This window comes from Meriones unguiculatus, chromosome 14 (assembly GCF_030254825.1).
Source record: "Meriones unguiculatus strain TT.TT164.6M chromosome 14, Bangor_MerUng_6.1, whole genome shotgun sequence".
Classification (NCBI taxonomy): domain Eukaryota; kingdom Metazoa; phylum Chordata; class Mammalia; order Rodentia; family Muridae; genus Meriones; species Meriones unguiculatus.
The window spans coordinates 3023676-3043774 of record NC_083361.1 but is presented as its reverse complement, the minus strand read 5'-3'; the positions used below and the strand labels follow the sequence as shown (position 1 = coordinate 3043774).

At 53.6% G+C, this 20099-nt stretch overlaps 1 protein-coding gene and 1 long non-coding RNA gene across 3 annotated transcripts; one reads left to right on the top strand and one right to left on the bottom strand.

The window, feature by feature from the left end:
• Positions 1-867: 867 nt before the first annotated feature.
• Prx (periaxin) lies at positions 868-13026 on the bottom strand. Its single transcript, XM_060366510.1, has 4 exons — positions 12909-13026; positions 9774-9930; positions 5426-5622; positions 868-4848 (listed from the first exon to the last, which is right to left on the bottom strand). The coding sequence occupies exons 1-4, from the start codon at positions 12933-12935 to the stop codon at positions 1072-1074; spliced, it is 4158 nt and encodes a 1385-aa protein (XP_060222493.1). The 5' UTR covers positions 12936-13026; the 3' UTR covers positions 868-1071.
• LOC132647103 (uncharacterized) lies at positions 5618-19565 on the top strand. 2 transcript variants are annotated; one of them, XR_009585373.1, is made up of 5 exons: positions 9918-10055; positions 10262-11038; positions 12183-12328; positions 12835-13966; positions 19103-19565. It is a non-coding gene; the product is annotated as an uncharacterized LOC132647103 (long non-coding RNA). The 2 variants fall into 2 exon arrangements; XR_009585374.1 differs by lacking the exons at positions 9918-10055; positions 19103-19565 and adding an exon at positions 5618-9803 and having other exon boundaries at positions 12835-14304.
• The last annotated feature ends 534 nt before the right edge of the window (positions 19566-20099 follow it).

Here is a 20099-nt window from a genome sequence, read left to right as displayed (position 1 = left end):
CATGGTGGCTCACAACCATCTTTAGTAAGATCTAGTGTGCAGGCAGGATGTTGTATAAATAATAAATAAATCTTTAAAAAAAAAAAAAAGAGTTAAAGGGCTGGGTGGTAGCTCGGCTGGTGGAGCACTTGTCTCTCAAGGACGAGGCCCTGAGCTGAATTCCCAGTACCACCTAAAACCAGGCATGCTGGCACATACCTCCCAGCCCAGCTTTGGGGAGAGAGGCAGAATCAAAAATCCGGGTCATCCTTGGCTACATAGTTTAAGAATACTGTGGGTTATATGAGATTCTGTTTCAAAAAAGAAAAGGAAAAGAAAAACAAGGGGGGGGCAGATCAGGAAGAGAAATAGCTCTGGATGCTCTTCCAGAGGGTCTGGGCACAGCCCACCTAGCACCCACATGTGGCTCACACCCATGTCTGGAATCTCTAGCCTTCGCAGGCACAAGGCATACATATGATGTACAGGGGAAACTCTTAACACATAAAAGAATCAATTAAATTGTCTGTAAGGGCAGCTGGGGCTGTAGTTCTGGGGTAGACTACCAGCCTAGCACACATGGAGGCCCTGAAGGGTGATGCCCAGACCACCAGAAGTAACATAAAATCTTGCTTATGGAGAGGGAAGATGGCCAGGAGTTCACCTGCAAAGGACCTCTCACTCCCGGCTGCGCCCTGCTGGGACCTCTCCTCAAGGGCGTCAGCAGTATGTGGCTGGAGGCCCGCGCTCAGGGTGGAAGATTGTAAGTTCAAGGCCAGGCTCAGCTAACATTGCATAAGCCAGTTGGGGGGAACATAAGGAGACCTTGTCGTAAACACACATGCAGGCAGGCACACAGGCATGCACACAGGCACCAGGACACATGGCAACTTTTGAATGATTTTATTCACATAGCTTGACATGACACACAGGCACTTTGGCCAGTGAGGCGGCACAGGCCACTGGCTCCTGCCTGAGTCAGTTGCCCAACTTCAAGCCCTCTGAGGATTAGTGCTAGTAATGTCACACACAAAGGGGGGGGGGAGTTGGGCTGGGAAGATAAGAGGGGTGACCCACAGCTACCCTGGGCCTTCAGATGCCAGCAGCCTGGGCTCCCTCGATTCTGGTGGTGCCTGGAGCTGCTGCTGCTATTTCTGAAAACCCCACACTGGGCAATCGGACCCTGAATCCACTCTCTTCCCGGTCCCCACTCCCACTCCGGGCCTTGGGGCTTAAGGACACCCTGGGAAAGCGGAATTTGGGTGACTTCTCCCCACCTGGGGACTTGGAGGTTGCATCACCCTCTTGTCCCTTAGAGACTTTAGAAGGTGACGCCAAGCCCACACGAGGCAAGCGGACCCTGACCCGACCCCGGCGGCCCGGAGCCCCTTCCCCACTGCCTTCCTCCTCCTCCTCGGGGCTGGGCGAGCCTTCTCCAGAGCCTTCGCTCTGGCTGAAGCCCACTCTGGGCAGCCTGAGCTTCGGACTCTTCACCTTTTCTCCAACTTCAGTTCCTTCCTTAGCCCTCACCAGACCAAACCGGGGCAGCCGCACTTTGAGCTTGTGCCCTCCGTCCCCGTCACCCTCAACCACTTGGTACTCGGCGTGGGTGCTCACTGGAGAGGTGAGTTCCACGTCGGGCACTGGCAGGCGGAAGCTGCGCTGGGCCTCGGGGCCCTGGTGCTCAGCGCCCTCTGCTTTGCCTTTTGCCCCCAGCGCGGGCAGTTTCAGCTTTAACCCACCTTCACTCTTGGCTGCTTCACCAGCCTGGGCCTCGTGGGTTAGCCCCACATCCAGCTCCAGCTGGGGCACTGTCACTGTGGGCATCTTGAAGACTCCCTCACCCACTAACAGATCACCGCCACCTGCCACCTGGGTCCCGGGCAGCTGCAGCGTCACTTGGGGCACCTGGACCCTAGAGGCTTCCGAGTCTTCTGCAGAAGGGGCTGTGGTCTCAGTGCCTGCCTCTCTAAAGCTGGCCAGCTCCACCTGCGGCAGAGAGACACCGAGCGCAGGCACCCTCAGCACTCCCTCCTGGCCCTCCGAAACCGCCTGCCTGGTGGTGGACACCCGAAGCCCTGGTGCTTTCAAGCCACTGGCCGCCGCCTCTGCCTCCTGAGCTCCTGGTGTGACCAGCTCCACCTCGGGGATCTTAAGCTGACCAGCTATGGCCTCCAGCTTTTCCCCGGGGCTAACCCGTCCATCCTGAATTTCTGCTTCCTTCCCTCGGGACAGCCCCAAAGATGGCAGCTTCAGCTTGGGCATCCTCACCTTCCCATCCCAGCCCCAACCCTTTCCCTCAAGCTCGGCCTCTCCTGCCACTCGTACATCAGCTTCAGAGTCTCGGCCCTTCACCCCAAACTTGGGTAGAGCAAACCTGGAGCCCTTGGCTTTACCATCAGCCCCTGTGACCTCCACCTTGCCTGGAGGCAGACGGGCATCCGGAGTGAGCTGTGGGATGGACAGATCCAGAGCAGGCAGCAGCCCCACTTCGCCAGCTCCCTTCACTTCAGCTTCGGTCCCCGCCCGAGCTTTGGGAAGTGAGATGGCAAACTTGGATACCTTCAACTTGGTGGCTCGCCCAGGCCCCTCCACCTCCGCCTTGACCACTTTGGGCCCTGGAAGTCCAAATTTGGGCAGAGAGAACTTGGAGGTGGGTTTGACTTTCATCTCCACCATCTCTAGCTGCTCTTCCTCAGCCTCGACTGTGGGCAGCTGTGGGGTGACAATCTCCACGGAAGGCATCCGGAAGCCCACCTCTCCAGCAGCTGCTGCCACCCTGGGGCCCTCTGGCTTCTCCACTTGGACTTGTCGCTCCAGGCCCAGGGCCCCAGGCAAGTCAAGCTCGACAGAGGGTAGAGAGAGGGCAGGGCCACTAACACGGGCCGCCTCAGTGCCCACTTCTGGCTGCAGACAAGGTAATGTCACGAGTTTGTCCGGAACCTCAATACCTGCCTCACCAGGCTTGCCCACCTTCCCCAACTTGGGCATGGTCACCTTGGGCAACTTGAAACTAAATTCGGTCCCTTCTGCCTGCTCCACTTCTGCAGATTTTCTCTGCCCCTCAGGGACCTTGGACAGCTTCATCTCTGGCACCTGGGGAAGATGCACGTCCGGGACCTGTGGCACTTGCACTTCAGGCAACCGAATGTCTGACACTTTGGGCAGCTGAAGCTCTGGAAGATGGACATCGGGCACGGCCAACTCGGGCACCTTCGGGAGCTTCATCTCCGAGACTTTGGGCAGCTGAACTTCCGGGAGACGTACGTCAGGCACGGCCATCTCGGGCACCCTCGGGAGCTTCATCTCCGGGAGCTTCATCTCCGAGACTTTGGGCAGCTGAACTTCCGGGAGACGTACGTCAGGCACGGCCATCTCGGGCATCTTAGGGAGCTTCATCTCTGACACCCTGGGCAGCTGGACTTCCGGGAGACGTACGTCAGGCACGGCCATCTCGGGCATCTTAGGGAGCTTCATCTCTGACACCTTCGGCAGCTGGACTTCCGGGAGACGTACGTCGGGCACGGCCATCTCGGGCACCTTCGGGAGCTTCATCTCCGGGAGCTTCATCTCTGACACCTTCGGCAGCTGGACTTCCGGGAGACGTACGTCGGGCACGGCCAACTCGGGCATCTTCGGGAGCTTCATCTCCGGGAGCTTCATCTCCGGGACTTTCGGGAGCTGGACCTCAGGAAGCTGGACGTCGGGCACAGCCATCTCGGGCACCTTCGGGAGCTTCATCTCCGGGACTCTGGGCAGCTGCACTTCTGGAAGGTGGACCTCAGGCACAGCCATCTCGGGGATCTTTGGGAGCTTCATCTCTGACACTTTGGGCAGCTGCACCTCAGGGAGCCGCACCTCTGGAATGGCTGCCTCAGGCACCTTCGGGAGTTTGACATCAGGGACCTTCGGGAACTTCGCGTCCGGCCCTTTGGGTGCCTTGACCTCAGGCCCGGCCACACCAATGCCAAAAGAGGGCATCTTGAGGGATGGTAACTTCAGCTTGCCCTCAGCTGCGGCTTCAGGGCCGGAGGGCCGGGGCTCCCGGAGAGAAAGCCCAAAGGTGGGCATTCGAAGCCTGGGACCCTTTGCTTTGCTCTCGGGGCTGCCCTTAACCGCCTGGGCTTCAGTAGCTTCCTTCCCTCGAACCCCAAAGCGGGGGAAACTGAGGCGGGGCATCTTCAGGGCCACCTCGGGTGCCTCTGCCCGGGCCTCCTCCACCTCTGCGCCTGGCAAAGCCAGGTCCACCCCTACAGAAGGTGCCGTCACATCCAAGGTGGGGACTTTCACCACTACAGCCCCTTCCTGGGTGTCCAGGCATGGAAGTGTGGGAAGAGTGGGGAGAGGGGGCAGGGTGGGGAGCTCCACCTGTGGAACCTGGATCCCTGCGGACGGGGCCTCCACAGCCGCTGCAGCTGGGGCTCCTAGCCCGAGGGAGGGCAGGTGGAGGGCAAAGCCGCTGGCTGCCTCTGTTGGTGGGGTCCCCTTGGCAGCTGAGACCTGAGGGACACCCCGCTCGGCGCTTGGCAGCCGAGGCCCAACCAGCTCGACCTGAGGGGCTGTGAACCCAGCTCCTGCGGCGGCCTCAGCCTCTGCCTTGGCCTTCCTTGGGGGAGGAGCAGCGGCAGCCATTCGGGCTACCTGGGGCTCTTCGGCCACTTCTCGCACTCGTAGCCGAGGCAGCTGGAGACGCCGACGGGCAGGGGCCGCCGGGACAGGGCCCTTGACAGCCTCGGCTTTGAGACCCCGACGCAGTCGGGAGAACTTGGGAAAAGAGAACTCGACGTCAACAGGGGCCAGATCTGCAGGGGTCCCCAGGGCCCCTGCCACCATCTTCTTCTTCTTCACAGGGGACAGACTCTGGATGTTCTGGGGAGAGAGGAGAGAGGCAGGAGGCTGTGGAACAGTGGGAGGCTGGGAGGGTCAGAAAAAAACCCCACCTAGTATTTATACCAGGCTGGGGATGTATTGGGGATTGAGTACACCCCAAAACACATCCACATGCCAGTCACTTCACTGAAGACAATGACAGTCATTCAGATCTCACAGTCAGTGGATGGGGCTGTACCAACAGGGACCCAAAAATGCCAGGCCTTTATTCTGAAATTTCCCCAACATCCTCATTGTAAAGATGGGGAAACTGGGACCCAGAGAGGAAAAGGAACGGGTCGCTCAGTCACCCAACAGCCCTGGCGCTAGAATCTGGCCTTCCTGGACTTCGCCGCCCCTAATGAGCCTGGGTGGCATGGTAGGGATGGGTGAGAGCCACCTTCTGCTAGGAGCGGCATTTAGGAGAACAAGGGGCAGAGGTTGGATTAGTGTTGGGTTAGTGACAAGACAGAGGGCCAAAGTGGGCCACGGTGGCAAGGAGTAGGGTTTACGGCGCAGAGACGGGGTCGCTGGGGCAGCCCTGGGCCGGGGCCGGGCCTGGGCTAAGCACGCGTACCAGCTTGGCCACTTTGGCCCGCGGGCCCTTCATCTCGTAGCCAGACACCGTCCCGGGCCGCAGTGCCAGGTCCCCAGTGGGCACAGTGCGCTTCAGGCAGAAGGAGACCTTGTAGGGCTCGGCACATTGCAGCAGGCGAAGCGCGTCCTCGTACTTGAAGTTCTCGAAGAACACGCGGGCACTCAGCAGCTGGTCCCCTGCGAGACAGGTGGAGGTGGAGGAGGGAATGTCTCCCGGCTCCACCCACACTTAGGCCCGCCCACTTCCGAGGAGTCCGCACAGACAGTTGCAGCTTTTGATCTCTGGCCTCTGGTTTGAGAGAGGAAATCTCAGAGGTAAAGGATCTAAGAGCTAAGCGCGGCCCCTTTCCGGATGGAACCGGTCCACTCCGGCCACTCCTCTCTCTCCCATTCCGTCCTCCTCGTTCAGACAGAGGGGTTCCTTCTGACAGAATCAAGAGGTAGCATCCTCATCGGGTGTGGTAGCGCACGCCCTCGATCCCAGCACTCATGGAGGCAGAGGCAGGCAGATGGTCGTGTGTTCGAGCCAGCCTGGTCTACAAAGCGAGTCCAGGACAGCCAGGGCTATTGCACAGAAAACCCCCATCAGGGGGGAAGAATTAAAGTAGTATCCATGAGCGCCCACTGGGCTTCCGTTTACTATGTGTCCGGGCATTTGCCACTATACCCGGCTGTGGGTCATGAAGTTAACCTAGGTGGAGGCCCCTTCCCCAACTTCTTGAACTCATAAACACACACTGTTAGAACCGGAGACGTAGCTTTGCTACAGAGCGCGCGCCCTTGCATACCATGAGGAATGTCCTGGATTCAGTCTCCAGGACCGCGCTTACACAGGACAGACTCCCTGACAGAGGCTTCAGATCTGTCTGTCTGCGTCTAGACACACCGGCCTCAAACGGAGGGAGATGCGCCTGCCTGTGCTTCCTAAGTGCTGGGATTAAAGAAGCCTGCCTGCTTTGAACCTAAGTCTGTTTATGCGGGCGCTCTCCGAGGCCAAAAGAAAGCATCACATACCTCACAGCTACAGCCAGAATTACTAATGGCTGTGAGCCACCTGACATGGTTTCTGAAAATGGAACTTAGGGCCACTGAGAGTGAAGCCAACACCCCTGGTTCTTTAGTGTGTGTTTGTGTGTGTGTTTCTGAGACAGGGCTTCTCTGTGTAGCCCTGGCTGTCCTGGAGCTTGCTCTGTAGACCAGGCTTGCCTCAATCTCAGAGATCCACAGGCTTCTGCCTCCCAAGTGCTGGATCAAAGGTGTGTGGCACCACCACTCAACATGTGTGTGTGTGTTTTATTTTTGTGAATGTGAGTGTGAATGTGAGTGTGAGAGTGTGTGTGTGTGTGTGCGAGTTCCCACAAGAACAAAAGGAGAGCTTCAGACTTCCAGGAGCTAGAGTTACAGGTGAGCTGCCCAACGAGGGCTCTGGGAAACAAACTCTGGTCCCTACCCAGCCATGTCTTAATCACTTAGCTGTCTCTCCAGCCCTTAGGGTTTTCGTTTTTGTTTTCTGAGGCTGGGTTTCCCTATGGAGCTCGGGCAGGTCTTGATCTTTTACTATGAGTCCAAGGACAGCCTCAAACTATCTTGCCTCAGTCTCCTGAGTACTAGGATTATAGTGCCCCAGTTGGGAAATTTTGTGACGCTTAGCAAGATGTCTGCTTCTGACACCCACGTTTTTGCTTCCATCCTTGAATGCTTTCCTCTATGCTTATAAGCGGTCCCTCAATCTCTGCAGGGAATTTTTTTGGAGCACTATCTATCCAGATATTAAAATTGTGAATGCACAAGTCTCATATAAACAGGTATGTTTGCATAAAACCTATACATACCCTCCCTGTACTTTAGATCATCTCTGGGTATTTTTTTGTTTTTATTATTATGTTTTAGTTTTTTGTTTTTTTGTGTTTTTTTGTATGGGAGTTTTGCTTGCATGCATGTTTGTGCACCATGCACATGGCTGGTGCCCACTGAGGCCAGAAGAGGGCATCAGATGAGCTAGGATCGGAGTCACAGACTGACTTTGAACTGCCATGTGACCACTAAAAATAGAGTCTGGGTCCAAAGCTGGTGTGGTAATACATGCCTTTAACCCCAGCTCTCGGGAGGCTGAAGCAGGCAGATCTCTGAGTTTGGGGTCAGCCTGGTCTGCAGAGTGAGTTCCAAGGCAGCCAGGGCTACACAGAGAAACCCTGTCTCCAAACACACACACAGAAATTGTCCTTTGAGTTTAAGAACAAAAACAAACAAACAAACAAACAAAAAACAGAACAAAAACACTCACACCCTGTCTTTCTCCAAACAGATATCAGCAGGCTACTCAATGCTCAGGTAAAAACTCCTCAGGGGAATTCCACCAACCCCAAGAATTGGGGATGAAACCTAGGGCCTCATCCACTCTAGTCAAGTGTTCTACCACTGCGCTAAAGCCCTACCTACAAGTGAGTCCTAGAAGCATCCTTGAGGGCCCCTCTCTACCGTACCCCAGTCCTGAACATCAGGACTCACATCTGTCTTCTCACTTCCAACAGCCCCATACTCAGCCTGCCCCACAAAATAAAAGTCATAGTTCTTATGAGCCCTTTGAAACTGCCCTTCCCCTAACCTTCTTACTAGTCAGTAAGCTCCTTAAGAGTAGAGATCTCCCTTTGTTTCGTTCACTCTTTTTTTTTAATAATTTACTTAATTTTATTTTATGTGCATTAGTATGAATGTGTCTGATCCCTTAGAAATGGACAGTTGTGAGCTGCCATGTGGATGCTGGGAATTGAACCCAGGTCCTTTGGAAGAGCAGGCAGTGCTCTTAACCACTGAGCCATCTCTCCAGCCCCTTTGCTCACTCTTGTAGCCAAAGCATCAAGATGTTTAGTAATTGTTCTGGAGTAATTGTTATGGAGCAGGGATGTACTTCATTGATAAAGTGCTTGCCTAGAATCCACCAACTGTGCTGGGAGCACAGTTCAGCCATAGAGTATTTGCCTAGCAAGCCCGAAGGCCCTGGATTCCATCCCCAGTATGACAAAAATAAATATATACATTTTAAAAATAATTAATTAAAAAAGAATAATTGCTACATGCAATGCATATGTCAAAACAGCTTTATCCATATTTCTTAAAAATGTCTTTCACTTGGTGGGGCATGGGAACACATGCTTGTAATCCCAAAACTTGGGGAGGTAGAGGGAAACAGATCTTGAGGCCAGCCTGGTCTACAAAGCCAGTCCAGGACAGCCAAGGCTACCCAGAGAAACCCTGTCTCGTAAAAACCAACAACAAAAAAAAAGTTTTTTTTTAAAAGTCATTTAATGAAGCTCCTCTCTCCACCTCAACTTAACTCCGCCTTTTTCTCCTGTCCCAATTAACACATTAATTAGCACTCACATACTGCTTACTGTATGATACCTAGCTGTGTGCTGTTTTCAAAACCTGATTCACTTGAGCTACATAATAACCTCATGAGCTCAGTGCTAATTGTTCCCACTTAAAGATGAAAAATACGAGACACAGAAACATCACGAGGGTTCTGGGAGTCCAGCACAGACCATGACCTGGCCCTAATTAATCACAGTGCTAGCTGGGCACAGTCACTCAGGCCTGTCATTCCAGCTACCCCCGAGGCTGAGGCAGAAGGATCAAAAGTTCAAGGCCAAGGGGTGCACATTTGATTCCTAGCACCCACGTGACAGCTCACAGAGAATTCCATGCCCTCTTCTGGCCTTCGAAGGCACAGCAGATATATGCGACGCCAACATACTTGGTGGCAAAACATCCATACAAATAAAATAAAAAAAAAATTAAAAAAAATTAAGATTAAGGCCAGCCAGCATTACACATGAAGTTCAAGGCAAACACGAGCACCTTAGGAAGACTCAAAAATTTAAAAAGGAGTTGGAAAGCTGGGCAAGATGGCCCGTGCCTGTAACCCTAGCACTTGGGAGATGCAGTCAAGTCGCCCTCCGCTATACAGTGAGTTCAAAGTGGGCCTGGGTTCCAAGAGGCGCTGTCTCAAGTTCTCCAGGCCCCACAACAGTGAGTGAGAGGCAGTTCAGCGGTAGAGAGCTTGTCTGGCATGCTTGAGGAGCTAGATTCAGGCGAAGAACAAGGGAAGCCTCCCCACAGGCCCTTAACCCCGCCTCAAGGCAAAAGCCAACAGCTTCAGTGGCATCCGGGCCAGGACTATAGGCAGATACCTAACCACACCCCTGCAGATCAGCCCCGCCCGCCTCCGCCCCGCCCTCTCCAGGCCACGCCCCCAGATCGCCATAGCCAAGAATTCTTAACTCCACCCCCGCTCCAGCCCCGCCCTGCCGTCGCCAGGCCACGCCCACCTTCCTGCAAGCTGAGGCTCCTGGCCGCAGGTGAGTCCTCTCGCAGCTCGCGGACGAAGATCCCTTCTTTGCCGCCGCCCGCTACGTTGAAGCCACTGACCCCGGTCTGCGCCTCGGTCTCCACGATAATCTCCACCAACTCTGCCCGTCTCAGCTCCTGCGGGGGGCGGCGAGGGGTCGCCATGGCGCTCCAGGACGGCAGCTCGCCCGGAGCTCGCCATGGCGTTCCTGTCCTAGCACCCGCGTTGGGTTAAAAAGCTCTGCCCTCCCGCTCGCTCTTCGGTAGAGTCGGGGTCCGGAAAGGCAAGGGGCGGGGCTGGAAGAAGAGGGGGTGAGTGGGTGGGGCAAAATAATGGGGGGCGGGCCGTCCTGGAGAGCGGGACTAGGATGCCAAAGAGGCGATTTGCAGAGGCTTATTACTTTTTCTTCCTTCCTTCCTTCCTTCCTCTCTTTTCCCCTCCCTTCCTTCCTCTTTCTTTTTGAGACAGGGACTCCGGTAGCCCAGACCGGCCTTGAAAACCTTGAGCTCACAGAGATCCACCTTCAAGTGCTGGGGTTAAAGGCATAAGAAAAAATATGTCAACCCCAATATCCATGTTCCTATTGTAAAGACCAGGTGGGGGCTTTAAGAACTGCACAGCAAGCCTAGGGAATTTAAGCCAGTGGTAGAGCGCTTGCCTAGCACGCATGAGGTTCCGGGTTCTGTTCCCAACACACAACTCAACAAGCCAAAACACTTATATAAAATATAAAATATTCCACTTGATGGCAGTTGATTTTTCAGAACAAGAGAATGCTTCTAAGAAAGGGAGGCACCCTTAAGCCATGCAGGATGGGAGGACGGGGTCTTGCCCTCTGTGGGCTTGAGTATGTGTGAGACTGCTGTTGTGAGTTTTTAACTCCAAGACATGCATAACTCCCCCGGGAAAGGGAATCCGGTGACGGGGTGGGGGTGGGTGCGTGGGCACTGAATGGTGAGCACAGCAGAAGTGGCATTCCTGGTATTTACTGGCCCCGGCTCCGAAACACACTGGAGGGTTCACGTCTGCTTCTCGGAAGGGGAAGCAAGAGATCTGGTTCTGTCTAGGAAACCACAAGATGCCGTGTACTTCTGGGCCTATTGCTGCACGACCTGCGACCGGAGCAAGCAGGGATGAACGAGGGCAAGTGAAAGGCATTGAGACCAGCCAGAACCAGTGCCCATCACAGAGCTTGGAGAAGGAAAACAGATGCCCCACTGCTGTAGCCTGAAGGGACGAGGGCAGGTGTATGCGACATTAGAAGTTGTTGGTGGCTTCTGGGAACAGTATGGTCCTTTGCTCCCCACTGGGCATCACCTCACTGCATCCTTCCCATGTTTCTTGGAAAGTCACGGGAAGGCAGTAAAGCCTAGAAAGTTAAAGTAACTTACCTGATGCCCCAAAGCACCTTAAACAGCCAAGCCTTGTCCTTAGGTATTCCACCCCAGGGCTTTAGGCAGTGGCCCCTTTCCTGTCACCCTTTCCCTCCTTATAAGCAGAGCCACCCAGGCTGGTACCCAGTAGAAGAGGTTAAAACTGCTAACATCTAATCTAAGAGCAATAGCAGTCACTGGTGGTGTTCTCTGGATACCAGACTGTGCAGATGTCCAAAAAGTATCCTCAGAGCCTCCATAGATGGGGACCATTGCCCCATCTCAGCAGTAAAGAAGCTGGGGCCCAAAGAAATTAGGTCACGTGCAAAAGCAGTGTAGGACTGGACTTGTCCCTGTGTGTCCCCAGGACCTTTACACTAACTCCGTACTTCCTCAGCTTTTCTTTGTAGGTGGGTATTGTGGCTCAGGTTCTTTTTTTTTTTAGATCTATTTATTATGTATACAGTGTTCTGCCTGCATGTACACCTGCATGCCAGAAGAGGGCACCAGATCTCATTAGAGATGGCTGTGAGCCACCATGTAGTTGCTGGGAATTGAACTCAGGACCTCTAGATGAGCAGCCAGTGCTCTAACCTCTGAGGGATCTCCCCAGCGCTTTGCTCAGGGTTTTACTCTGTCATGCATGTTGGCCTCTAACTTACTGTAATTCTCCTGCATCAGCCCCTTGAGTACAAGTGCTGACATAAGCTCGTATCCACGCCTAGATGAAATATTACTTCTGATGAAATATTTCTGTTGAAACTTTCCTTGCTTTGGCTTTTTTCAAGAAATGGTCTCTTGGCTCTGTCCTGAAACTCACTATGAACACCAGACTGGCCTTGAATTCATGAAGGTCCTCCTGCCTCTGCCTCCCAAGTGCTAGGATTAAAGTCCTGTGTCATCATGCCCAGCTATTTTTTTTAAGTTTTGTTTACATTCATTTATTCATGTATGTATGGGTGTGTGGTAGTCAAAGAAATCCATTTTAGGAACTGGGTTTTTCTTCTACCGTGTAGCTTCCACAGATTGAAATCAGGTCACCAGGCTTGGCAGCAGGCACCGGTACCCACTGAGCCATCTGGATGGCCCCTCTGCTGGGTTGTATCATCATCATCATCATCAATACTGAGGATCGAACCCAGGGTCAGCGCATACTCTACCAGTGAGTGACACTTTTGTATTTCTGAGACAGGGTTTCTCTGTGTAGCCCTGGCTGTCCTGGACTCACTTTGTAGACCAGGCTCGCCTCAAACTCACAGTGAACCGCTGGCCTCTGCCTCCTGAGTGCTGGGACTAAAGGTGTGAGCCACCATGCCTGGCTTGTGACACTTTTTAAAAACCTTTTTGGGACAGAGTCTAAGTTGCCCAGGCTGACCTTGAACTTGAGATCCTCCTGTTTCATCCTTCCAAGTGCTGGAATGACAGGCCTGTGCCTCCAAGCCTGGCACTCATTAGTCATTCAATGTTTCATCATCCAAGGAATCAGCTGCTTTGAGCTGCTTTTTGGTTGTTTGTTTTTGTTTTGTTTTGTTTTGAGACTGGATCTCAACTCCGTAGCCCAGGCTGACCTTGAACTTGAAAGCTAAGATGGCTGCCATCTTACGCCACATACTCTGTGCTGAGCACCTTACATATGTTAATTTTCCCCCTCCCATTTACTATTTCCAGCTTACAGGTGGAGATGCTGAGGCCCAGAGAAGACAGGACATGCCCTCTTGCCACCCTGGCCTGCGGACACCCACCTCAGCGCTGCGGCTCCTGGCCTCCATAGCTCTGCAGAGAGTCACCTGGGGCTCAGTCTCCAGTTTCCTCTCCTTCTGCTGTAGGACCAGCTTCAGCTCCTCATGGAGCAGCTGCCGCTGAGCCTGGGGGTACAAGATGGAGGCGTGAGGCACAGAGGGATTGTGGGGTAGAGGTTGGGCTTGCCAGAGAAATCGGAGCAGGGATGCCACATGTGGACAGCGAGTAGGGCCCCTCACCGCTTCCTGGGTAAGGGTCTTTTCTCCTGACAGGAGGCCCCCACGGGGTGATACGCAGCCGTAAGCAGGGATCTCACTCTTCCGCTGAGGTCTTGCTGCCTGTCAAGGAGAGACAAAGGACCGTGGGACACCAGACAGGCCCGGGAAGACAAAGAAGGGTATGTGGTACCAGTTGGCACTCACCTGAGCGTCACCTCCGACACGCTGGGCCTCCTGGGTCGGGGGCTCTAGGAAAACAACAAACATAGCAACGTGACCTCATATCCCCTGGCAGCGCCCTGAGAGCCCGACCCTGTGCTCATTCTGGTGATCCTTCCTCCTCAAGTGCCATAGTTATTTCCAGGCCAGCCTGGGGTATGTGGTGTCTCAAAGCCTGAATGCAGAGCCAGGCAGTACATACTTGGAATCCCATCGTGTCTGATTTATTCCCCGGAGAGGCAGTCCCAGGACTTTGTGCAGGCAAGGCCCCCGTTCTACTAGCTGAGCTGCATTCCCAGCCCTTGCTTTGAGTTTTGAGACAGGGCCTCCTCCATACGTGTTAGCTGAAGATGACCTTGATCCTCCCATTTCAGCCTCCCAAATGCTGGGGTTACAGGCCTGTGTTACAATTTGGAGTTTCCCGGACCCCTGCTTTACTTCTGAAAATGCACCCTTTGAGAGGCCAAGCAAGCCTGTGCCCGTGTGGGGCACACAACCCAAGAGAAAGGCCCACGGAAGGCAGCCTCCAGCCAGGCCCATCTGGAGACACGGAGGAGGAGACCGTCTCTGCACTCGGCCCCCACCTGGCATGCCAGCCCGCCAACCCTGCCACGCAGGAAAAGGTCAGGCGCATGCGGCACATTCCCTCACACAATGGCCCGTCTGCTCTGCCAGCCACATTCTGCCCCTGCCCACCCACCCACCCACCCACCGCCATACAATGGGCCTTCATAGCTCCCCGCAGGGGCAGGGGAGCTCAGTTGGTACAGGGCTTGTTGAGCATGCACAAAGGCCCTGAGTTCAGTTCCCCAGCGCCGCATAAACCCGGCATGGTGAGCGCACAACATAATCGCAACACTCCTCAGGTAGAGGCGGAAGGATCAAAAATTCAGTGTCATCCTTAGCTCCCTAGGCTGGCTACATGAAACAGGGTTTCAAGAACAACAAATTTAGCCCATGATCGGCCGGACAACCCACCTGGCATACACACACCTGCTGTAACCACTCCACCCCAACAACTGGCCCCCACAGTGTCTGACAGTTCCAATCCGCAAACTCCCAGGGAAGCTAGATTCTCTGTCCAAGCAAAGCCTTTCTTGTGTGCCCTCAGGGCCTCCACACAAGCCCAAGACCTCTTCTAAGATGGTTGCCCTGTGAACCAGGGCCTGTGAGGGCAACGACAGGCCTGAAACTCACCCTGTGACAGGGGCAGAGATCAAGGCTCAGGGTCACACAGCCAGGATGAGGCAGAATAAAAGACTGACTGTACTTTTGGCCTCTGCCTTATACCTAACCTGCAATGGCAAGACCCAGTTTGCAGAGCCACTGGGCCAAGGGCTGATGTGGGCAAAAGGAGTCAAATTGAATAAAATCCAGAGGGACCGTGTTAACAAAACAGGCCTGGCCACAGACCCTGTTTTGTTGGCAAGTAAAGGAAAGTTAGAGACAGAATTTTATACATTGGGTATGATCCAAGGCTCCTGTAGTCAAACCAGATTATGAGTTAGAATGCAGCCTGAGCTACATGAGACCCTGTCTCAAAAAATTGAAACATGGGGCTGGTTAAGAACACATATTGTTCCTGCAGAGTTCTGTGCCCAGCACAGCAGGCAGTTTCCACCTGCTTGTAACTAGCTCCATGAGCTGCCCTGCCCTCAGCAACATGCACATATGCAGACATACACACATGTACATGTAAATAAAGAATAATAAAAATACATCTTTTTAAAAATACCGGAACAAGAGTGGGGGGCAGGAAGGTTTACAGTTTATGGCCAGCCAGCTTGTGACCCTGTCTCAAAGAAAGAAAGAAAGAAAGAAAGAAAGAAAGAAAGAAAGATTCCAAATTTAAATAGCGTCAATAAGGTCTGTGGGGACCTTGACATGACATGATGGCAGGTACCAAGGAGGATACTGCAAGCCATATTCTCCTTGCTCTGGGCCCAGGCAACTAGGCTACACTGAGAATCTGACACAGGAAGCCGAGGCAGGGCCAACCCCAGTGTCCTCCCTCTTCATCTGGGTCTGGAACAGCTGCCCAGCCCAGGTTATATTTAGACTGCTGAGCCCTTCCAGAGCCACGTGCCCAGCTCCTGGGCAGGGGTGGGGGCAGCTTCCGAAGGAAATGCACCCTCACAGGAACTCTTTGTTCTCAGACCTGCCCGTCCCGCTAGGTAAGGAAGTGGGGGACAGGCTTCCTGGGAGTCCCTGGTTTACATCCCAGGAGCGGGGACTGGTGAATAGTGGCGAGGCAGAGCTTTCTGGATGTCAACAGCTCATTTCTTGAGGCACCACTCTCCCATATGCCTGAAACTCTTCCAAACCTTTTCAAGAATCCTTATTTCTTAAGCATTTACTATGTGATAAGGCTAGAAATAGAATGTCTTAGCCAGGCGATAGTGATGAACACCTTTAATTCCAGCACTCTGGAGGCAGAAGCAAGCAGATCCCTGAGTCTGAGGCCAGTTTGGTCTATACAGAACCAGTTCCAGGGCTACACAGAGAAACTGTCTTGAAAAACAATAATAATAATAATAAAGAAAAGGAAATGTAATGCCTTTTTATCAATGCTGGGTAATGAGCCCAGGGCCTCATGGTTGCTGGCCAGGCACTCTATCACTGAGCTACCTCTGACAAGGTCTCAAACTCCAGGCTGGCCTCTGGATCCTTATGTAAGGGAGGATGGCCTTGAACCTTCGGTCCTCTATCTACCTCCCTAGTGCTGGGAGGGGAGGCTCAACCATACCAGGTTTTATGGGATGCTGGGGATCAAGCCTTTGGCTCTTGCAGGCTAGGCGAAGCACTCAACCGCCTGATTTATGTCCTGCAACATGTCCCAGCCTTTCTCTTGCTCTTTCATGAGGCAGGGCCACACGAAGTCGCCCAGGCTGCAGACAGGCCTGCACCATCAGGCCAAGCTCTGTCTGTCCACCTAAGGAGCCATTGAAGGCCTGAGTGTGGCTGGAAGGAACACTATGTGTGGATTCTCCAGAGCTAAGGATTCTGCCCTGGCTCCTTCCCCTCCCAATCTGCTGTCTCCCTCGGGTGTGACTTCTGCCCACACAGAGCTTGGCTTCCATAAGCCACCTGTGATCTGCTGCCCTCGGCAATGTCCAGCTCGTCCTGGCCCTGAACGCTGGATAAAGCCTGTAATAAGGATGATAGGAAGGTGCCTAGACCGCATAGCCTGTGGCCACTTAGGTTTTCCCAGCTCCTGTCCTTCGTTAGCCTGAGCACGTAGAAAATCCTTCTCTTCGCCTGAGATCTGTGCTCAGTAAAGTAGCTTCATGGGCATGGTGGCAGCTGCAAATCCTAGCAGTTGGGAAGCTGAGGTCAGAGGACTGTGAGTTAGAGGCCAGCTGGAGTCTGTCTTCAATGTACACGCACACGCGCACACACACACACACACACACACACACACACACACACACAGTGGATTTGAGAGTTTGAGCAACAGGTACTTTGAATATTCCTTGAATATGTTAAGTGCTCAGTTAAAGTTTCTGGTGGCAGCAGAGTGCACAGAGCGGAGGGGAGATGCATCTGTTTCTCAGATTCAGCTGTACTTGTGTGTTAGACAGTGTCTCCTGGTAGACACACCCCCTATGTCGCTGAGGATGACCTTGCACCCCTGATCCTCCTGTCTCTCCACCTATGAGTGCTGGGATTACAGGCATGGACTATCACACCTGCCTTCCATGCCCAGCCTTTGCACCCCAGCAGTCCCCAGCCTCAGACCAATGGGGTCCATGCTAGCTCTCCAGCACCCACTTTCAAAGGCCAGGAACCATTTCTCAGTGATTCACATGCCACACCAGCCACGCAAGCACACCAGCCACGCAAGGCCCATCCTACAGATGGGAAAGTAAAGACAAAAGTTGGAGTCTCTTGCCTGAAGCCGCCAGCCAGGTGTAGCTGGGCGCACCTATAATGCAAGGACTCATCCGACTACAACAAGAGGCCTGCAGGAGTCTAAAGCTAGCCTGGGCTATGTGGAAAGACTCTGAGACTGTGTCTCAAAAAATGCTAAAGGAAGAGCCTCGGAGAAAGTAGAGCAGCAGACAGAGCCTTGCCTAACATGCATGTGGCCCTGGATTCTATCTCCAGTGCGCGCAAACACTCAGCATGGAGGTCCATGCCTGTGGGCCCAGCGCTCGGGAGGTGGGAGCAGAAAGCTCAGAAGTTCAAAGTTAGACTCAGCTACAGAAGTTGGAGCCCAGCCTGGGCTATATGAGATCAAAGAACTGCCCCTCCCCTCCCCCCAAAAAAAGGGTGGGAACATAGAACTTGAACCCAGAGCCTGGCTCCGAGCTCATGGATTTAACTCAAGTATCACCCTCCTTTCCCAGCCTCCCCGACCCCTAGGTTGTGTTCCTGGGGCTGCTGGGGCCAGTCCGCTCCAGACTGGCCAGCTGGTCATTTCTTACCTGTGAGCCTGCAGGCACCTCCAGAGCTCCTGGCCTGTCTGTCAGCCCCAGCCTTGGGCTGGGAGGGAAAAGGGATGGGAAGGGGGAGGAGAGGAAGGGGGACCCTGGCCATTGGCTGCCCTGCTATGATGTCACCACAGGGTGGGTGGTGGGGAAACAAACATCCCCTTCTCTGCATACATCCTTCAGCAAGGGGGTGGGGATCTGGCACCATCACCGGCTCCCTTGCCAAAGCCCAGACCTCCACCCCAGCCTTGGTTCAAGAATTTGCATACCACCCCCATTGGAACACTCAGCACTGAGCCCGCATCATCTCTGGGCTCCTGGACCCAGGCCTAGCTGACACAGTCCCTGAGACACCCAAGACAACCTTCTACACTGTCTCCCTGATAAGCTGGTTCAAATCCCAGCTCAGGCACTCCTGGCTATTGGAACTTCAGCAATCACAGGGCATCTCTGGGCTTCAATTTCTTTGTCTTTGAAATAGGGTAGTAAACACTCTGAAGGAAGGGGCAGGCAGATCTCTGAGTTTTGAGTTCTTCGAGGTCAGCCTGGTCTACAGAGGGAGGGCCAAGACAGCTAAGGCTACACAGAGAAACCGTGTCAAAAAAAGAATGCTTATCTCTTGTAATAGTTTTAACGTTGTGATGGGTCAAATGAGTTTTAAAACCTAAGGTGGGGCCAGTGAGATGGCTCAGCACAGGAAGGCCCTTGCCATTAAGCGCAAGGATCTAAATTCAGTCCAAGCCCACATGATGAAAATCGAGAAATAACTCATGCAAATTATCCTATGACTTACACACACACAACACAGCCTGTGACACATATGCACACTCAATAAATAAATGGAGTTGGAAAAGAAAGGCTAAGGCAGGGACTTAGCAGTTAAGATCATTCGCTGTTCCTCCAGAGGACCCACGTTTGGCTCCCATCCCCACCTAGAGTGGTCTATGATCATCAGTAACTTCAGTTCCCCAGGACTCAGTACCTCTGGCCTCTGCAGGCACCTATCTGCCCTCCCATGGCCACAAGCAGACTCTCTTACACATAATTAAAAATAATAACAAATCTTAAAAAAAAAAAAAAAAGACAAAAGCAGGCCAGGAGGTAGTGGCACACACTTTTAATCCCAGCACTCAGGAGACAGAGGCAGGCAGATCTCTGAGTTGTGAGTTCGAGGCCAACCTGGTCTACAGAGCTAGTTCTAGGACAGCCAAAGTTACACAGAGGAACCCTGTCTCAAACAAAAACAGAAACGCAAATAGTCACAGAAATAAATAAATAAATTCAAGAGGAATAAATTTCTTTTTGTTGTTTTTGTTTTTTTCCCAGACAGGGTTTCTCTACATAGCCATGGCTGTCCTGAGACTCCCTGGGCTACATACTGAGTTGAGGCCAGGCTCATGAGATAACAGCTTAAAAACGCAAAGAGCAACAACAACAACAACAAAATGAGGGGCCTGGATAGGCCTCTCGGGGGGAGGGGGACTTAGAACCTTTGATCATAGACCGAGCATAGGAGAACTCCAGTTTGTTGATTATTGAAGCCACCTTCCCTGACACTTGCTGTATCCCAAGTTGTATGCTGGGCCCCAGAGCTCTGCCTCGGCCTCAGGGTGGGCTCCTTGTGTTCGGTTTGTAGCTACCCAAGAAGCAAGAAGGAGGTGATGGAGCTCACCTCCAACCTCAGTTCACCAGATAGATGCCTCGCTTCCCTCTGGCCTGGCGACTCCCAGGTGAGGAGTTCCGCATGAGGGACAGGGACTTTCACAAAATCACCCAGCGAGCAACTGTATCACACACGTAAAGCCAGTCCTACCCAGCTCTCAAGCCAATGCCTCAAGGCCTCACCCCCACTCCACTGGCCCCCGACCCAGCCCCCACCCTGCCCTGACTCACCAGACCCCGAGGAGCGGCAGAGGAAGCACAGATACCCCCACATTCCTTGCCACCCACCCACAAGGCCACTGTCTCAGATGCTCTCCGCTCTCTGAGCTAAGGCCTACAGCTGGGGCCAGACTGAGGCTGGGGGATTACCCCCAAAGCTATCGTCAGCAGCTTCTGCCCCATTGTCCATCCAGGTCCCTGGGCTCCACCCTGGCACCTCACACTGGCTTGGGTGGTCTCCCTGTGGACCCTCCTGTCACCCCATAAGGAGAGATCTGGGCCTATGCTGAGGGCACGGGGTCAGGAACAGAGCGGCAGGATCCTGATGAGGGGCCACCCCCTTCCTCTGTGAAATGCCCCCTGCCCACTCTGAGCCACCAGGGAAGGCTGGAATGTGCTGAGCTCCTGGAAATGCCTTCCAGCTCTGGCAGGCCGCAAGCGA

Coding starts and splice junctions, on each gene's coding strand:
- Prx (XM_060366510.1), bottom strand. CDS start 12,935: ATGGAGGCCAGGAGCCGCAGCGCTGAG. Junction 9,931..12,908: donor CCAGGAGCCGCAGCGCTGAG/GTGGGTGTCCGC, acceptor CGCCCCCCGCAG/GAGCTGAGACGGGCAGAGTT. Junction 5,623..9,773: donor GAGCCTCAGCTTGCAGGAAG/GTGGGCGTGGCC, acceptor CCTGTCTCGCAG/GGGACCAGCTGCTGAGTGCC.